We start from the raw sequence: 16,906 nt of genomic DNA on the forward strand, positions 1-16,906 counted from the left end.
CTTTGGAGCAAAGGCTAATTTCTAAGGAATTAGCCTTGCTAATAATCAAACCCTCCCCAGGCATAGGAGCCAAGCATGCATAAGGCTTTTCACAATTTGCTGTTGAATAGGGTCAGTGTGACCTGCCCAAACTAGGGGGAGGAAACAGGTCCTACTGCAGATGCAGTAGGTTGTCCCCAAACCACAGGGGTAGTCATGGGCACACTTAGCCCAGCACTCCTCCTGCACAGGGAAGTCCCCACAGCCACCAGCTAGATCAGGTTTACCCTGAGTTTTCAATACTAAGGAACTACTCTTTCAACAGTAGATGCTGTCTTTTTTTTGTTTTTTAATAGAGATGTACAAACAAAGCTCACATTTCTTACAAAAGAGCTACATAGCCTGTAAGCATCCTACCCCAAATCCACAGCCATAGCCCCATGCTCACCTCCAAGCCCCCATCAGACAACTCCACAAACTCTTCAAACCCCAGATACTGCTCTCCTGGCCCACAAGCACTAAGCACTGCCACAAATCTGCCTTCCTCAGCTCCACAGCATCCTCCCCTCCCAGTGTGTTCACCTGCCATACCCCTCTCTGTTGGCTGCTTAACTCCAGCCCTGGAAAACAGAGGCTCTCCCTAGCTTCTTCCTCAGCACCTTTTTATTACTCCCCATTTCTCTCTTCAGCACCCCAAATCATCAACAACCTGCCCCACCTGCTGCCTATATTGGTCCAGCTGCTACTCAGGCCCTGGGCAACCCTCCTGCACCAAACACCTCTGGCCTTATAAGGCCACCCTGGAGGCTCTTACAGTGCCATACTAGCATCTGCTGATGGAGTGTATGCATGGAGAAAGTAGTGTCACTCTCATTTCTAGAAGATTATTCTACATCTAGGCTACTACCACGAGGCAAAGAGTTGATCCAGCAGGAAGAGAAGTAACATGTAGAGATGGAGCTTTAAACAACCTATCAGAGATGCCAGGAACACCTCATGCAAACTCTAAGTGCAGTTCAGGGCGGTTGTGCGTGGAGTTCTTACATGGTATATGGCTAAAAGCAGGTATGTGCATCAGGCAACACTTCTTACGGGAAGAACTTATTTCAGGTACTGAAATTGTCCTAATAGCCTTTCATTGAAGCTCTGACCTGGCAGTTACCTATAACCATACTCATTCTTTAAGCGATCACACCACTAGTAGCATCTTATCTACCCAGAGGTATCTGCACCGTGCTGTGAAAGGAAATGGAGATGAGTCTCTCCGTGTACTAAGCATATTCTGCATATACCCTCCATATACTAAGCATAGTCTGTGTGGCTGACGTGGCTTCAGACCATGCTTGTGTCCTCTAATCCCGTGGTCACTGCGCACTGGTCTGTTTTCTCAGCTAGCAACAGGCCCAAGGTAAAAGGAGCTAGCAGGCTGCCTATGCAAAACTGACAACAGCAAGGCATTGCACAGACAGACACCCCGGCCAAACATCTTCTCACCCCAGGCATTCAGGAGCCACCAAGGAAGACGCACATTGCAGGAGGTGATTGTTTGGCTTTGGAAAGATCCTCCTCTCCCATCTCCCTGTCTGGCTAAAGCCAGTCACAACGTCTCTGTTCTGCTCAGTTCATCAAAGTTAAATTAATGCGTAAGCAAGAGCATCCATAGCCAAATTTAATAAGCACACAACAAGTACTTCAAAACTTTAGAAGTTTATTACCCAGAATAGCTGACTTGGTGCAGTTAGTTTTTTGTTTTGTTACATGGGAAATTAAGCAAAATAGTAGAAAATATATGTAGGTAACAGTAAAACAAAAGCCCAGCCTAATAATAGCCCTTAATATCCATCAAGCTATACTTGAGAAAATGGATAGCCAAACATAGAAAAGTAGAGTTTCTCCAGAAGAAAGAACTTTTTGTGTTACATTATAGATTCCAAACCAGTAGGAAAGATGTTTTCTGTCCCTATTGTTAAGATTTTCTTCTTCTTAGGAACAAATTGAAAAAGGCCTACATGGAAAAAATTAACTACTGCAAGACTTTCAAACCGCAGTTATCACCTTAAGGGTTGACAGTTACAGATAACAGAAGGCAAATGACAGAATATTTAAAATATACAGAAAGAGAATGATTAAAAATCCAAACACTAAAAGAAAATGGTAACCAAAACTCAAACTTCACAAATATGACTTTTTGTGTCCCATAATCTTTACTCCACAAACTTTCATTCAAGCATTTTACAGCTTTTCAGAAGAGAAGTTAAACATACCCAGAAGAGATTTGTTTTGGCCATGTCTTCTTTCTTTTTTTTTTTTTTTTTCCCCAGTAAAGTGACTTTGCATGAGCAAATAACAATAGGACTACAAATCAGATTGGTTTGGGGTTTGCTCTGGGTTGTTTTGTTAGTCTAGTTTTAGGAAAAGGGATATAGACTAATCTAAATGATATTAAATGCAGATACATTCCCTTGTTTGTTACTAGCGCCCAACAGACCCACTGCTGAAGGTTGAGTATGAGTAAGAATATGAAGATGTTGCTGATGCATCAAAACTTCCCCTCCTAGATCCACTGCGTGAGCCTGAACGTGAGCCAGAGCGAGAGCCAGAACGCGAGCCAGGTGCTGAGGAGACATTATAGGGGCTGGATATGCCTTTAGATGAAACAGAGGCTGCTTCCAAGAGTTTGAGCCCAGTGACGTCCTCCACCATTGACCGATTCATTGCATCTTTGTAGGATATTTTCAGCTTGGTCTTGGGACAGGTCAGAATCTTGGGATAGCTGCTAGTGTCTTGCAACTTCTGGGCAGCACGACCATCAATCAACCCATTCCTAATGGCTTCTTCAGTGCTTATTCTTCCACGCACTTCTGGGTCCACAAGGCCTCCAGTGAGGTACTGGAATTCAAGGAAACGCTGCCCAGCCTCGTAAGGCAACCACTTTTCTTTCACCGCTTCAGCTGCTGACATTCTCTTGCGTCCACCCTTTACGCCTTCAAACCCTATGAAGGCCTTCTGGGCCGGTTTGAGCCGTGTGGCCATATCCTGATCAATGATGCCTTGACTGACGGCTTCCTGAAGCGAAAGCCTCTGGCCCGTGGTAGGGCATATTATGCCCCCTGTGCAGGCCTGGGCTTCAAGCAACCGTTGCCCGGTGATGCTATCCACAATGCCCCGTTGTATAGCTTCTGAAATGGAGATTTTCTCCAAGTTTTCTGTGTCAAATATGGCGGCAATAGGACTGCACTCCTCTGGGGTCTCTGAGAAAGAGCCACTCCTTAGCAGTGAGGAAGAACTCCTGACACTCAACACCGTAGGAGACCGAGTTACCGACTCATGCCGAAACACCTCATCGGTGCCGTTGCGGCAGGAAATCATGTCTGCGAACTGCGTAAGGCTTAGGCTGCCAGAACGATACTGGTCAAAAAACTTCCTGTCAACCAGACCTTTATCAATAGCATCTTGTATGTCATACTGGCTACCTGTTTTTCTGTCAACAAGGACTATTCTACTGCTGCCATCTGATCCTGTAATAGTTATTTCTTCCCACTCACACTCCTGTTCAGCTAGTTCTGTGAAGGTGTCATAATCTATGAGGCCTTTGCTGTATGCCTCCTGCACTGACATCTCTCTGTTTGTTTCTGGATCTACGATGACAACCCGGCGTTTCCTGAGGGTGTTCTTCTGTGAAGTGTGCACCACCTTCTTCTTTTCTCTCAGGGGCAGAAGGCAGAGCCCTGTTGCTTCATCCTTTATGCATCTTTCTTTCAGCTGCAAGTAGGTCAAGTTCTCCTCTGTATTGGGATCAAAAAACCCTTTGGTGTCATCACTTGGATCACTGAGAATCTGGTTGAGCTCCTCATTGAAGTAGCCACGCTTGTAGGCCGTCTCCACTGGCAAGCGGTAGCTTTCTTTGGGGTCAATGATTCCCCCAGTAGCAATCTGGGCCTCCAGCAAACGAATGCCATGGCCTCTCTCAATGAGCTCTTTGTTCATTGCTTGAAACAGAGAAATGATGTTTCCAGTTTCTGGATCTTTGTACCCAGTGACAGCTCTTTCAGCAGAGAGAAGCTTCTCTTTAAATTCAATTCCGACAAGGCCTCTCTTGTAAGCTTCCTCAACAGGCAACCTCACATTGCTCACAGGATCCACTATGAACCCCGTGGCTGCCTGGGCTTCTAGGAGTTCAAGGGCTGTTCCCGGTCTAACCAAACCTATCTTCATAGCCTGGTAAATGCCGAGTTTCTCTTTAGTAGCTTCATTATAGATACCTGCAATACAACTAGAGCCCTGAAGGAAATCAATAATTCTCTCACTCACTTCTTCCACTGTAATTGCACCTCTTTCCAAGTCATTCCTTGTTGATTCCATAATAATTCCCGCTTCAAAGAGCGCATCAACTGAGACAGGCTGCCTGATCCCTTGGAATGACATACTTCTCTTCTGCATTGGGAGGAGGAGCAAACCAGTGTGTGGCTCAATCCTGCATTTTTCCTTCAGCTGCATGTAAGTGACTGCCTTTTTGGTGGTGGGATCAATGAAGTTCTTTGTAGAACCCTGGCAGTTGTTCAGGATCCTGTACAGGTCTTTGTCAATCAACCCACGGGATAAAGCTATGTCTTTGGGCAGGAAAACACTGTTCACAGGATCAACGATCCCTCCTACAGCCAGCTGAGCTTCAAGCAGGCGAATCCCAGTTTCTCTGTCAACCAGGTTTTTCTTGATGGCTTCAGATATCGGCACGGTTTTGCCTGAGAAGGGATCTTTAAATCCCGTAACAGCCTTTTCTGCTGTATAAATTTGTTCTCTGTCATCAAAGTCAATGAGATCTCTGGCAATAGCACTATCCACTGTTAATATCTCATTTCGGTGCGGGTCTATCACACCTCCTGTTGCTGCCTGGGCTTCTAAAAGGAGGACTGTATTTTCTGGTGTAAGAAGCTGATTCCGTTTGGCCTCAACGAACGAGTACTTCTGTTTGGGCGAAAGAGATACCCCTGCAATAGCACCCGCTCCTTTGAGATAGGGCTCAATGTCAGCAGCAACTTCTTCCACTGACCTCTGCCCCTTCAGCAGTTTATCCAGGGTAAGTTTGTCTATCAGCTGACACTCATACAGCTGCATTGCTGTAATCTTCTTCCGCAGCCCACTGAACAGCAGCTTGGACGCATCAATACCAAAGTCTTCTTCAGTCTGCGTACACCTATGAGACCCATAGGGGCGTTGCTTGAGTTTCTCAATCTCTCTCTGCAGCCTGAGACGCTCAGACTCCAACTCTGACTGACTCTTGACAGCAGTCTCTTCCAGTCTGCACCGATACCTCTCCTCAATTCTCTTAATCTCCATCTGCAGCCTTTCAATCTCACTTCTCAGGGCACTCTTTTCCCTCTCGCTCTTCTCTTTCTCACATTGGATCTTTCTAATGGATTCTTCTGTCCGGGAATGCTGGCTCTTCCACTGATTGAAGTCATTTAGGATTTGTTGTTTTTCACTTTCCAGGCGTTGCTTCAAACGACTCTCCGACTCCAGGGTAACTTTCAAGCGGTTCAGCTCCTCTTCTAATCTCTGCAGCCTTGCTTTGTCTTGCTCCAAAGCACTCATTTTTATCAACAAGGTCTCTCTTTCTTGCATAATGTGACTATACTGATTCTTGGATTCTTGAATCCTATTGGATGCCTAAAATGTAAAAGAAGAAATAATCCAAGAGAAGACAGTTAGAGTTATACTCTCCACTTACAAAGCTCTTTAGCCTATCACTTAACCTACAGCAAATTGACAATGGAAGACAGCCTAGGCATAATATTGTGTCTTACCCAACACAACGGATACATCTGAAACAGTGAAGAGACAAACGTCCCTTCACTGAAAGTATCTCCAGTACCACAGAGATTGCATTCTACTACATATAGCCTTGATTTGATGGTGATGTACTCACTTCTTGTTAACTTTTAAATATATATATATATATATATTTTTTTTTTTTTTTTTTTTTTTTTACAGCAGAGGCACACTGCCATAGTCCTATAGACTTGGGGCAATTTATACCAGCTAAGGACAGGCCATAAATGTGTAAAAAGGATAAATATAACTCATTTTTCTCTTTTTCTATTAGTTTCATATGTCACTTCAAAATATTTCACCTGTTTTGCTTTCACCTGTTTTCATTCACTTAATGTCTCCATATATGTATACATATACACAAACACAAATAAACATGTGTGCAGTCCATATGAAACTGAAGATGAGTTTATATATTTGTAATATATGTGTATATATACGTACTGATGTCAAATAATGCTAAATATTAATCTTTTTAAAATCAGTATTAAGATTTTTAAAACAAAGGAAAGAAAAATTGAATAAGGGAAAGAATAACTGAGAATTGGAATGAAAAAAGGAATATAGAGGGTACGGGGAAAAGGAAACATTTTCACAAGTGCTCACTTGCATATATAGGAATAGCTCTTTTGGACAAGAAGCTAGGTAGAAGAATGAAAGACAAAACGTACTTTCTCTTTTACTTTTCTGGGCTATCACCTAAGATTCAAGTTGAAGAAATAAGGGCTGATGGTAAAATTTGCAAGTGCCTTTACTTAGGAACATAAATCCCACCAAAAGTAAATGAAATTTAGGCTTTAAGTCTCTTAGGTACAGCTGAAAATGTCACCTTTAATCCTTAGATGCAGCCAAGACTCATTTTACCCAGCTAAGCAGCACCTTGATAGCTTGTTGATTCTGGGGATTTTAGATGGTTTGGTTCACGACACAACTTAGGTCAGCCTCAAAGGACTACTGTAACCCATCATAGTGGAAACAGCCCTGAGAAGCACGCCGCCAGCAAGGTACAGCTAAAGCACAGTGCTACACCAGGTACTCCCATTTCCCCTTAGGATGGTGTGGTGGAGACTGGTGCAGACCCTGAGGGCGAGGTTCAGCTGGATGATTAAGACAGGTTATGGCTCCCTAACACAGCTCTCAGGGAGTAAGGGAACTGAGGAAGTGGCCAACACTTGCCCTTATTGTTTAAAAATGGACAAGCGGAGAGGTCCTAAAAGGGGTATTAGTCACAAGTACAGTGAACTTAAAATAACACGGTGGGAATTAAGCCGAATTCATATGGACATTGCAATTAATTAATCTGAGAGACAGTAAAGTCAGGATCAAAATATGTGTGAATACCTCCAGAGCCTGCTTTTGGAATTTTTCAATTTCCTGTCTCAATTTTTCCCTTTCTTTCTGTAAATCATTAATCAACCCCTGAAGTTCCAAGGTTTGCTTGCTGCTCATCTGGAGCTGATTCTTTAGTTCAGCAATGGCAGTATTTTTCTCATCAACTTCACTTCTGACCATTCTGAGGTTATCATATTCCAATCTAAGATTTCGCAGCTCTTCCTCTAGTAATAAATGTTCCTTGGTTAGGTTCTCGGTGAGAGACTGAAGCCTTTCAATTTCTATTTTGCACTCATTCAAGTTTTTGCTTTTCTCCTCAGAGGTTTTCTGTAAGTGCTCGTATCGTAGGTGAGCCTGTTTTAATTGCTCTTGCTCTTGGACCAACTGACGGCGTAAAGTCTCAATATCAGATGTGTATTTTCTTATCTCCTCCATGTATCTCTGCTTCTCTCTCACATGACCATCTAATACTTCTCTCTGGTGTCTTAGATCATCTTCATTCCTTTTCTTTACAATAGACACTTCTTCTATCTGCTGCGTGAGATTAGTGATTTTAACTGATTGTTCTCTCAGAGATCTCCTCATGTTTTCTATTTCCTCTTCCAGTTTTTTCCTCCTGGATGTCTCCTCCGCTGCATTTTTATTCTGCCTGCAAAGTTCCTCCTCCAGCTTATGTTTCTGGATCTGCAAGTCCTTTACAGTGCTTTGGAACTTTGCGCTTTCTTGATCCCTTCCTTTTTTCTCTTGAGAAATTCTTTCATAGTCAATTTTCAGTCTGGCTAGTTCCTGCTCTTGGATCCTCAGCTTGTTGATCGTCTCAGTTGCACTGGTGTTTGCTTTCTGCAGGTCAAACTGAACTCTTTTTAACTGACTGTTCTCATCCTCTAGTTCTTTTCTTTGACTTGTTTCCACATCCAACAACTTTCTCAGCCTTTCAATCTCTTTGTTCCTTTCCTTAATGGTCTTAGAAGCATCATCAAGCGACTGTTTGTATCGCATGCTTTCATCAGAGTGTCTCTGAATAACTTGTTTTAGTTCAATCTCAAGCTGCTGTTTCTTCTGAGAAAGTTCAGAGCCAGCTGCCTTCTGCTGCTGAGCACTCTCCTCTACTTTCCGTAGATTATCTGTTGTTTGACTTATTGTGTTCTTCAGTCTCCTAATTTCCTCACACAAATTCCTATTTTCTCTCACGGCATTATCAAGCTGAGTTCTATAATTATTTGTGTCCTCTTCCTTTTGCATGGTGACCTGGTGAATCGTGGTCTTTGTGATATTAATCTCAGTTTCATATTTGTTCTTTAAACTAATTATTTCCTCATCATAGCTGTTCCTTACCTTAGCCAATTCATTTTCAAGTTCCCACCGGCTCTTAGCCTCTTCCTGAAGCTGAACCTTTAGCCTTTCTAGCTCCTTAGTTTTATCCTGGATAGTTGAGGCAGCCTCTTCAAGAGCCTGCTTGTACCTTGCGTTGTCTTCACCACGAAGCTGAATGATCTGTTTCAGCTCCAGCTCCAACTGGTGCTTTTGCTGCGACACCTCAGAACTGCAAGCCTTCTGTTGAAGGGCATCCTCCTCTGCCCTCCTTCGCTGGTCTGTGGTTTGCAGAATGGCATCATTGAGCCTGACAATTTCGTCCTTGAGGTCTCGGTTTTCTCTTGTCAGTCTGTCAACCTGGGTTCTGAGACCTTTTGCATCATCATCTTTCTGTGCAGCTATCTGCTGGATTGTGGTCTTCTTAATATTAATTTCAGTTTCATACTTGTTCTTTAAATTACTCATCTCCTCGCTAAACTGGTTTCTTACCTTAGCCAGCTCATTTTCATATTCCCTCTTCCGTGTGCCTTCGTCCTGAAGAAGAACCCTTAATCTTTCTATCTCGTACTCCTTCTCCTTGATGACCTTCTCAGACTCTAACTTTTGCCAACCAAGGCTGTCTTTCTCGTTTTGTCTTGTTTTCTGCAACTGGTCATAGTCATTCTTCTGCTGCTCATATCTATCCTCCAGTAACTTCCTTTTTCTTTTCTCATCTTCAGTCTCATAAGTCAGTCTGGTTATTCTGTCATTTAGATCCTTTATCTGGGCATAGCATTTGTCCAGGTTTTGCTTAGCAGAATTTCCATCCATCTCAGCTTGTCTTTTCATCTCTTCCAGACTCATCAGCTTCGCTTTGAGCTGAGAAACGTCCAGCTGGTATTTCTGCAGATTTTGTTCCAGGAATTTGTGTTTGTTGCTTGTCTCTGAATTTGAATCCCTGGCAAGCCTGAGTTCTTCTTCCAGGAGCTCAATTTTGGTGGCTTTCATCTGCAAAATGAAAATAGGGGAAAAAAAGCACTTGTGACAACTTTTTCAAAATGATTATACGCAATACAATATACACTTACAACACTGACAACTCGTACAACGTATGTATAAGAATTTTTTTTCTCTGCCTCAATGGAAGCCCAAAATCCTTTTTTGTTTAATGTCATCAAGGCAAATTCTGGAATCCTGATCTATTCAGTCAGATATTATTCAGAAATCAACAGGATGACTTTCAGAGGGAAGAGGTATTTGATGGGGGAAGTGGAGATGGACTACAGATGGTAAAATCTGATGTACCAAGAATTCACCATCGAACTTTTAGACAGCATCACATAGAATCACCACCATTTTCTAGTAGGTGATTCACATTCCCTATATGTGACTTCTGAAATGGACTTCTCTCTTTTCCCACTGCGCTGAATCAAATTAGGTGTTACTCCATTTGAAACAGTGGATACCAACATTGTAGACATAGCCTGAAATGAGCGATGGCTTCTTGACCATGAGGAGGAGGTTTTCAGCAGTCAGATAACTGCAGGCTCGCCAAGGTCAAGGCTCTGATGGGAGAAGATGGACCAGGGCTGCATACTTTTGTTGAACACCTCCTGTTCAAAAGGAGGCTAAAGTTCTCCACCCCAGAGGTGACTGCAATACACCATACTCTTTGACAGAAGATGCATGAAACTGCTTATACGGCTCCCTGATGGGACACCACTGAGTCTTCTGCTGGTTGCGAGTAAGCTCAGAACTTAGTTTTGTGGACCATTTTGCATTGCACTAAAGCAGAAAGTTTTTGACCAATGATAGTTTGCTAGCCTGTGATAAAAATGGAAGGTAAAGGAAATAAGAAAGGTAGATTACCTTCAAGTCCTCCATGCTCTTTAACATCTCACTTAAGAATTTGTAATAATCTCCTGATCTTGTAAGAAGTTCTATGTAGCGAGACTGAGCCTCAGCAGCCTTGAAAAGAAAAAGGGAATTGTTATCAGCCTCTACTAGACAGCTAGAACACACTAATACGCTTATGTCTCAGATCACTTAAAGGATTCCAATCCACTTGAGAAAACATGTCACTTGAAGAGCAAAAAAATTCTCCTCTTGATAGCTTCCCATGACTTTCTGGGGGTCCTACAGAACATAAATTCTCCCTTCTGATAAACCTACACCTTCTTTCTCAAGATTATTTTCCTCCACAGCAGATGTGATATTGAATCCAAGGCTTCATTCCCTGGTTCATCACGTTCTTCCTGACAGGCACAAGTAACCTAGGTTAAACTTTCAATAACGGTTAATTCCCAGGTTGAAAGTGACTAATCCATTTGGGGGCAAGAATCCTACTTTCTCATAACTTGTATGTAATGGATATTGAATAGAAATGAGATAAATTGCTGAGGGTTAATCTACACAAGAAGTTACTGCCTAAATGAGCCCAAGCACTATTTCACAGCACAGCAACTATTCTGCACTTATTTCCTGCGCGTACATGCTTAGTATACGCTTACAAATAGCGGTGCTAATTGTTAGAATACAGCTGTCGCGATGTCTCATATGGATTAGCAAATCTATTCAAAAGAATGATAGGGGAGGAAAGAAAGATACCTCTTGCAGAATCAGCATGGAAGGAGACTGAATGACGCACTTCTTGATAGGTATGTTGAGCAAGGTTTCTAATCCTGAACTGTAGGAAGCAACCTGTAGTTCATAATCCTGTAAAACAACAGAGAAAAATAAGACCCATTTAGCAATTGCCAAGGAACTCTCTGGGATTTGGACTTCCAAAATGCAAACAAAGATGTTTTGCTCGTTATAAAGAGCTACATATTCTCCCTTGCTTCTCCCCGGCCATGAACTAATGACCCTCTGTCATAAATAGAGGCTCATCAGTCCAACTACCACTGCAGGGACTCATGGGAGAAGAATGGCAAAGGGAAAGAGAGAGAATAAATATTTTGCAAAAACAGGGAGATATGTGTTTCTGTTAGCTGAGGGCTATGGGGAGGTAGAAGGATTCATGAGAGTAACTGATCTAGATACTATTATCAACCAAAATGTTACCAGAAATAACTTTCTTCTTATCTTTTTCATGCCATATATGCCATGACAGCCATAGCAAAATCTTTGTCACAGGGAGTAAGAGGAGCTGGAAAAAGCATGGAGATAAAGGCTACACAGAAATCTAAAGACCACAAAACCATCTCCTGTGTATCTTGGTTTTCATGGCTACTGAATGCCATTCCTCCTGCTAATCTGCACTGGTCTTGCTTCCTAGACCTAATCAGTCCTACCTCCTAAGCTACCAATCTGTTCTCTACTTCCTTATTTTTAACATGTGAAATGCAATTGTTGCACCAGCTAAAAGGAGGCTTTGATTCTCCTGAAGAGAAGTTCTCACTGGCATCTCCTGCATCATCCTGCGGTACTCAAGTGGCAAGTATAAAAATTGCTTTCATTACACACCAGCGCTTCACGCCAGCAATTTCTGCATGCACACAACAGGGAGCTGACGTTTCACCCACCAGCAGAGCAGAGGCAATGGGATATGCCCCACCGTGAAAAACATGTCCTGTAAGAACACCGAAATACAAGTACCTTAATTGCAGCCGAGCACTGATCTGCATGCTTGAGAAGCTCCTCAACTTTGTCTCGCTTCCCACAGATTTCGCTGTGCAAGTTCTGTCAAGAAAAATGTGAGCTGTGAAGCACTGCATCAGATTTGCCAGTACTTCCTCCTCTACATACTGCTTCCATCAGAAGGAGTCTGCAGTATGGGACCACTGCAACCCCAGAGGCCTAGACCTGAAAGGACCTGTAGCTGTGCAGTCTTTAAAAAAGGCAAGCTCTCTGTGTATGAGAAGATTTTTCTGAGTAAGAAATGCTTAGCAACTGAACAACTGCCAGAGCTGGGGCAGGACAGTTGCTTGACTTTAGCTTAGATGTATTTACTCTCTCTTTATTTTTATTCCTGTGCTATAATTTGTCCCATAACATCATAGAGTTCCTCCGATTAACTCAAAGCTGATGGGTAAGAGTGCCAGTCACTGGGTAGGAGCCAAACAGGGTCTTGCTCATCGTCTGTAGCAGTACCATCAAAAAGTAATGAGGATAATAATACTTCCTCTCTCTTGCCTTCTACACGTGCAATGCTTTTTTTTTTTTTTTTTTTTTTTTTTGAGTTTTTTGTAACTCAAAACAGGACACTGCATTGCAGATTGCATGTGTACAGATATTTTCTGAATAGTAAAGCTATTTAAAATCCAATTAATTGAGGGCAACTGCCAGGTGCTGCATACCTTCTGTTCATGTAGGTATCTCATGATGGTGTTGCAATCACACAGTTTCGTGGACTCAATGGAATCCTGCCTGCGCTTGGCATCACAGACCCATTTGCTCAGAGCCTGGTATAGGTCTCGGTAAGTTTTCAGCTGTTTGATCTGCCTTTCTAAATCCCAGGATCTATAAAAATCAGGGAAAACTGTCAAAATGTAAAGTGCATTCTTTCTCTCTTTCGAAACATTTGTTTAGAAATAAGACTCCTTGATTAACACAGTAATAAACTAAGTAAAACAATGGTGGCTCTAAAACGAGATTCTGAATAAAACTTTTCAGTAAAGGGAATCGTACTAGTTACCAGTCACCCAATATGGGTTTTTAGTGCCTCACTTTTGAGCAAGTATGCAACATAGGGAGGTTGGCAAACCTCCTGTCGCCTGAAGGATGGGTAAAACTCTGCATGTAACAGGAAACAAGACCACTGACTTCAGTACACTTTATTCAAAATTTTCACCAAATCAAGCAGAAACCAGTCAATTTTTTATCATTAGGACTAGATTTTGGAGTGAAGTAAAAAAGTAGTAGAATATGCCTTTAGTTCATTAAAGCATTAAAAACATTTGATTTACTGTATGCTTAATTTTTTGTGTTTTTTTTACCCATCAGGTAAAGGGTATTAAGGAATAAACATGTTTGCTTTGTTCGAGGAGCAAAACGCTGGCTGGAAGTACTTAATTCAAGAGCATCAGCAAGAATAAAAAAAAATCTTAAAAGAATTCCTTAGCTCATAGGTTATGTACTTACACGAAACACTTCATTTCTTGATCAGTCTTACACAATCCCTTTTGAAGTATGTATGTTCAATATATTCACAGTTGCTATTTACAGTTAATAGTCTCATTGCCATGAGATCATCATTTCTGAACCATCACTTCCAGAGGACTGGTTACATTACAACAATACTTTTCTTTTAGATTTACTGTTAGATGATCTCAGTAGCAACAGCAATAAGAAAAAAGCTATTAGGAAATTCATACTAACCTGTTATCTATCTGTTTCTCAGCTCTCTGCCAGCGATCTATTAGTTGGATAACTTTGTCAGAAAACTTTCCAATGTCCATATCATACAGGGCATATGACTGGCAAGATTGTGAGTGGATCTGATGTGTTTTCTGTAGTTCATTTTCCAGGGTATTCAACAGTGACTTTTTCATGCTTAGGTCTGATTTCATTTTCTGGAGGAAAATCAAAATGGTGCCATATATTTTATTCTTTAGAGGGTAAAAAATTTCACCATCAACAGCATGCACAAGGATCTAAACATCTTGTTTCTAATTCATCAAAGTATGCATGCTGATGTCAGCTGGATTTAAACATACATAAAGTGAAACATATACTTTGGCAACAGGGATAGATTGAAGAACGTATTCAAAGTCAGACTTATTCCTACGTAATTTGCTGAACCAAAGCCCTCTGCTCTCATATTCTGTGGCTAACATTTCAGTTTCTCAGACCTATGACTGACTAAAAAATGCCATCGAAGTCAAAAGCTTCCTGCACTTCCAACAGCTCTAGGATCAAGCCACAGGACTGTCATATACAGTTTTTAAATTTTATCTAGAGAATTATACCAATTACCCGAGGTGGGGGGGTTGTTTACATTTTTATAAACATCTTCGACAGAGATGTTGCTCTACACACACACACACGTGTGTGTGTGGGTCCACATGCACATATGCACACACACTATGGGGTATCATGAAATGGCACACAGCGCAGGTAGAGCTCTCCCTTCTTGCATTCCCTGTCACAGGGATGACTGCGTCCTTTGATAACAAGCTCAAGCACTTTTTGTCTCGCTCAGACTTACTCTAGCAAAATAACTCCCAACAACTGAAACCACAGCTCTCACTAAACATGATAAAGAGGTAACCTGGTTGTGCTCCATTTGTGCCACCCTTTTTGTGCCTTTCCCCTCTTATATCTGAGAGCAGGCAAGAATAAAGGAGGTCTATTTCACCAAAGGCACTCAGTGCACAAACAGGCCTGCTCAATGCAGGTAAGGAACATCCAGAAAACGACACAGAATACTACTGCAATTTAACTTGTTATAACTAGACAACATTACGGTTAATTAACAAGGTTTTTTTTTTGCAAGAAAGGAGGCATCACCTTCAAATTTAGTTTCAAAAGTGACTCAAATAAACACAGTTAATTTTGTACTAACATGGATTATGGAGAGCTCTCACCTACCATTCCACTGGCTTTGCTGTGGGGGCAGCAACAACCAGGGGATGGAAAAAGAGGTAACCTGTACATTCCTTCTAATAATTTGCAGAAACAATTGTACGTCTATGTTATAAAATACAACAGGATCAACTCTTCAACTCCGGTGATTCTGCAAGGGTTCCGTCCAGCTCAACAGACTAGGGATGGCAGCAAAGAATTTTGCCCTGCTGTGCCTTTGGGACTCGGCCTCTCACCTTCAGACAGGCCCGATAAGCCTCCACTTTATCAAGATCCAAAGGAACAGTCTCCTCCTCAGACAGTCTGACTTCAAAAACTCTGATCACATCTTCTGTTTGCAGAATGACCTGAAGCAGACACCTCAGTGCATTCAAGCTACGATAAATAATGTAATAAAAGACAAATCCATTAAGAACTGAGGCAGCAAATGCGCTGTTTATAATCCGTTGTGGATGAGCAAAGAACTGGCAATATAAAAGAAAATTCAGCTATTCCCATGATGCTCACGTTCGTTTTTTTTTTTTTTTTTTAAAACAATCTTTCCAACAGAAGAAATTCACATAGATGTTTGTTTCTACCCACATGGGCAACATTTGTGGAAAAGAGGATGTAATTTCATGCTACTGATAACAAAAGGCAAGTTTCTGGACTAAGAATTATGGCAGAAAGTAAATGACTTATTGCCAAAACCTTGATTTTCTTACCTGTCCAAGTAGCCAGCAGACACACCATTAATATTTTCCAGTTTTTGAAATAGGGCGTTTATCTCTGACTGCAAGTACACATATTTTTCAGAGCCTCTGAAGTTAGGCAGCAAGTCCTTATGCTTATTGAGGGTTTCAGCCATTATTTGAGAGTCATTCTGCACACCCTAAGGAAAGAGAATGCCTGATTTACACATTTTGGTGGCTGAACGATCATTCTGCTGCACGTATGCTATTGGTCTCTCTATCCAAATCATCTGCTATTATCTAAGCAGCTCAACTGAGGACGGAAGCAGTGCTTTGACTTGCTTTCTTCAAGAAGAGATTAGTAACATTCAGTGGTTTCTTTCGTGCATAGTCCACAATGGCAATATCTCCTATCCGAACAGCTTTCCCATTCCGGGCCCTGTGAAACTCAGCTCTGCAGAAAGCAGGCCACAGGGCGCTTTACTGCTAGCTGCCTACTCCGCACAGTGCAAGTGCCAAGGTCCTTCTGCTCTGAAGACCTTTGCAGCCTCATTGCTCCATGGGAATTTCACTCTCACATACTGAATCTGTTCTCTTTTCTTATCAATTTTCTCTTTCCAGTCCCCTTCAAACTTCTAGTGCTGGGAGGGGGAAGAGAGCATATAGGCCTCATGCATCCAGTCCTCATCCCAGACAGCACTTCAATGCTGGGTGGTGAAGTGGGGTCTGTGCAGAAGGATGTTAACAGTGCTTTAACTTGGATGAGGCTTAACATGAGCTCATGTCCACTTGACATCAGGCCTTCTGTATTCTTAGCCTGTCAGAATTCTTTTTCTAATGTCCATAAAGAGTCACCTTTTTTCAATTTAGGCCCCCAAAGGAGGAGCTAAACTCCAATCCAAATCATCACAGTTAGCTTCCAACTGAAAAACATATGCTGATCAACCACATAAAGGAAAGAACAAGGCTTTCACAGTTGATCAGTAATCAGCCTGCTCTGCAGGATACAGTCATGCCGAGTTCAAGAAGCTCAATGAAAACGTTCATGCTTACCTCTAAATCCTTTAATCTAACTGAAAAGTCATGCAGGGCCCCCTGATCCATTCCAAGAGGAGCTCTTTGAACCATCCGAATCTCACAAGCTTCAATCTGACGTCGAAGTTTCTGAAGCTCCATCAGCAGCCAGGCCTCCTGCTTCTCATGTTCTCGGTTTCTGTCATTAACTATAATGGTGTTTGAGGAACCCACAGGACAGGTCTCAGTTGGGACCACTGTAA

General features: G+C 42.0%; 1 protein-coding gene across 3 annotated transcripts in view; it reads right to left on the minus strand.

Annotated features, from left to right (window-relative positions):
* Nucleotides 1-2,270: 2,270 nt before the first annotated feature.
* DSP (desmoplakin) overlaps nucleotides 2,271-16,906 on the minus strand; it is a 39,785-nt gene continuing 25,149 nt past the window's right edge. The window contains exons 15-24 of one of the 3 annotated variants that reach the window (XM_068931901.1): nucleotides 16,683-16,900; nucleotides 15,663-15,829; nucleotides 15,195-15,333; nucleotides 13,753-13,946; nucleotides 12,732-12,894; nucleotides 12,031-12,114; nucleotides 11,041-11,148; nucleotides 10,303-10,401; nucleotides 8,944-9,441; nucleotides 2,271-5,646 (exon numbers count right to left, since the gene is read on the minus strand). In XM_068931901.1, coding sequence (XP_068788002.1) covers nucleotides 2,452-5,646; nucleotides 8,944-9,441; nucleotides 10,303-10,401; nucleotides 11,041-11,148; nucleotides 12,031-12,114; nucleotides 12,732-12,894; nucleotides 13,753-13,946; nucleotides 15,195-15,333; nucleotides 15,663-15,829; nucleotides 16,683-16,900 — 4,865 coding nt within the window. In that variant the 3' untranslated portion in view covers nucleotides 2,271-2,451. Of the gene's footprint in view, nucleotides 5,647-7,149; nucleotides 9,442-10,302; nucleotides 10,402-11,040; nucleotides 11,149-12,030; nucleotides 12,115-12,731; nucleotides 12,895-13,752; nucleotides 13,947-15,194; nucleotides 15,334-15,662; nucleotides 15,830-16,682; nucleotides 16,901-16,906 lie in introns of all 3 variants that reach the window. The other 2 variants (XM_068931900.1, XM_068931899.1) reach the window with 2 other exon arrangements.

Source organism: Struthio camelus, chromosome 2, assembly GCF_040807025.1.
Source record: "Struthio camelus isolate bStrCam1 chromosome 2, bStrCam1.hap1, whole genome shotgun sequence".
Taxonomy (NCBI): Eukaryota; Metazoa; Chordata; class Aves; order Struthioniformes; family Struthionidae; genus Struthio; species Struthio camelus.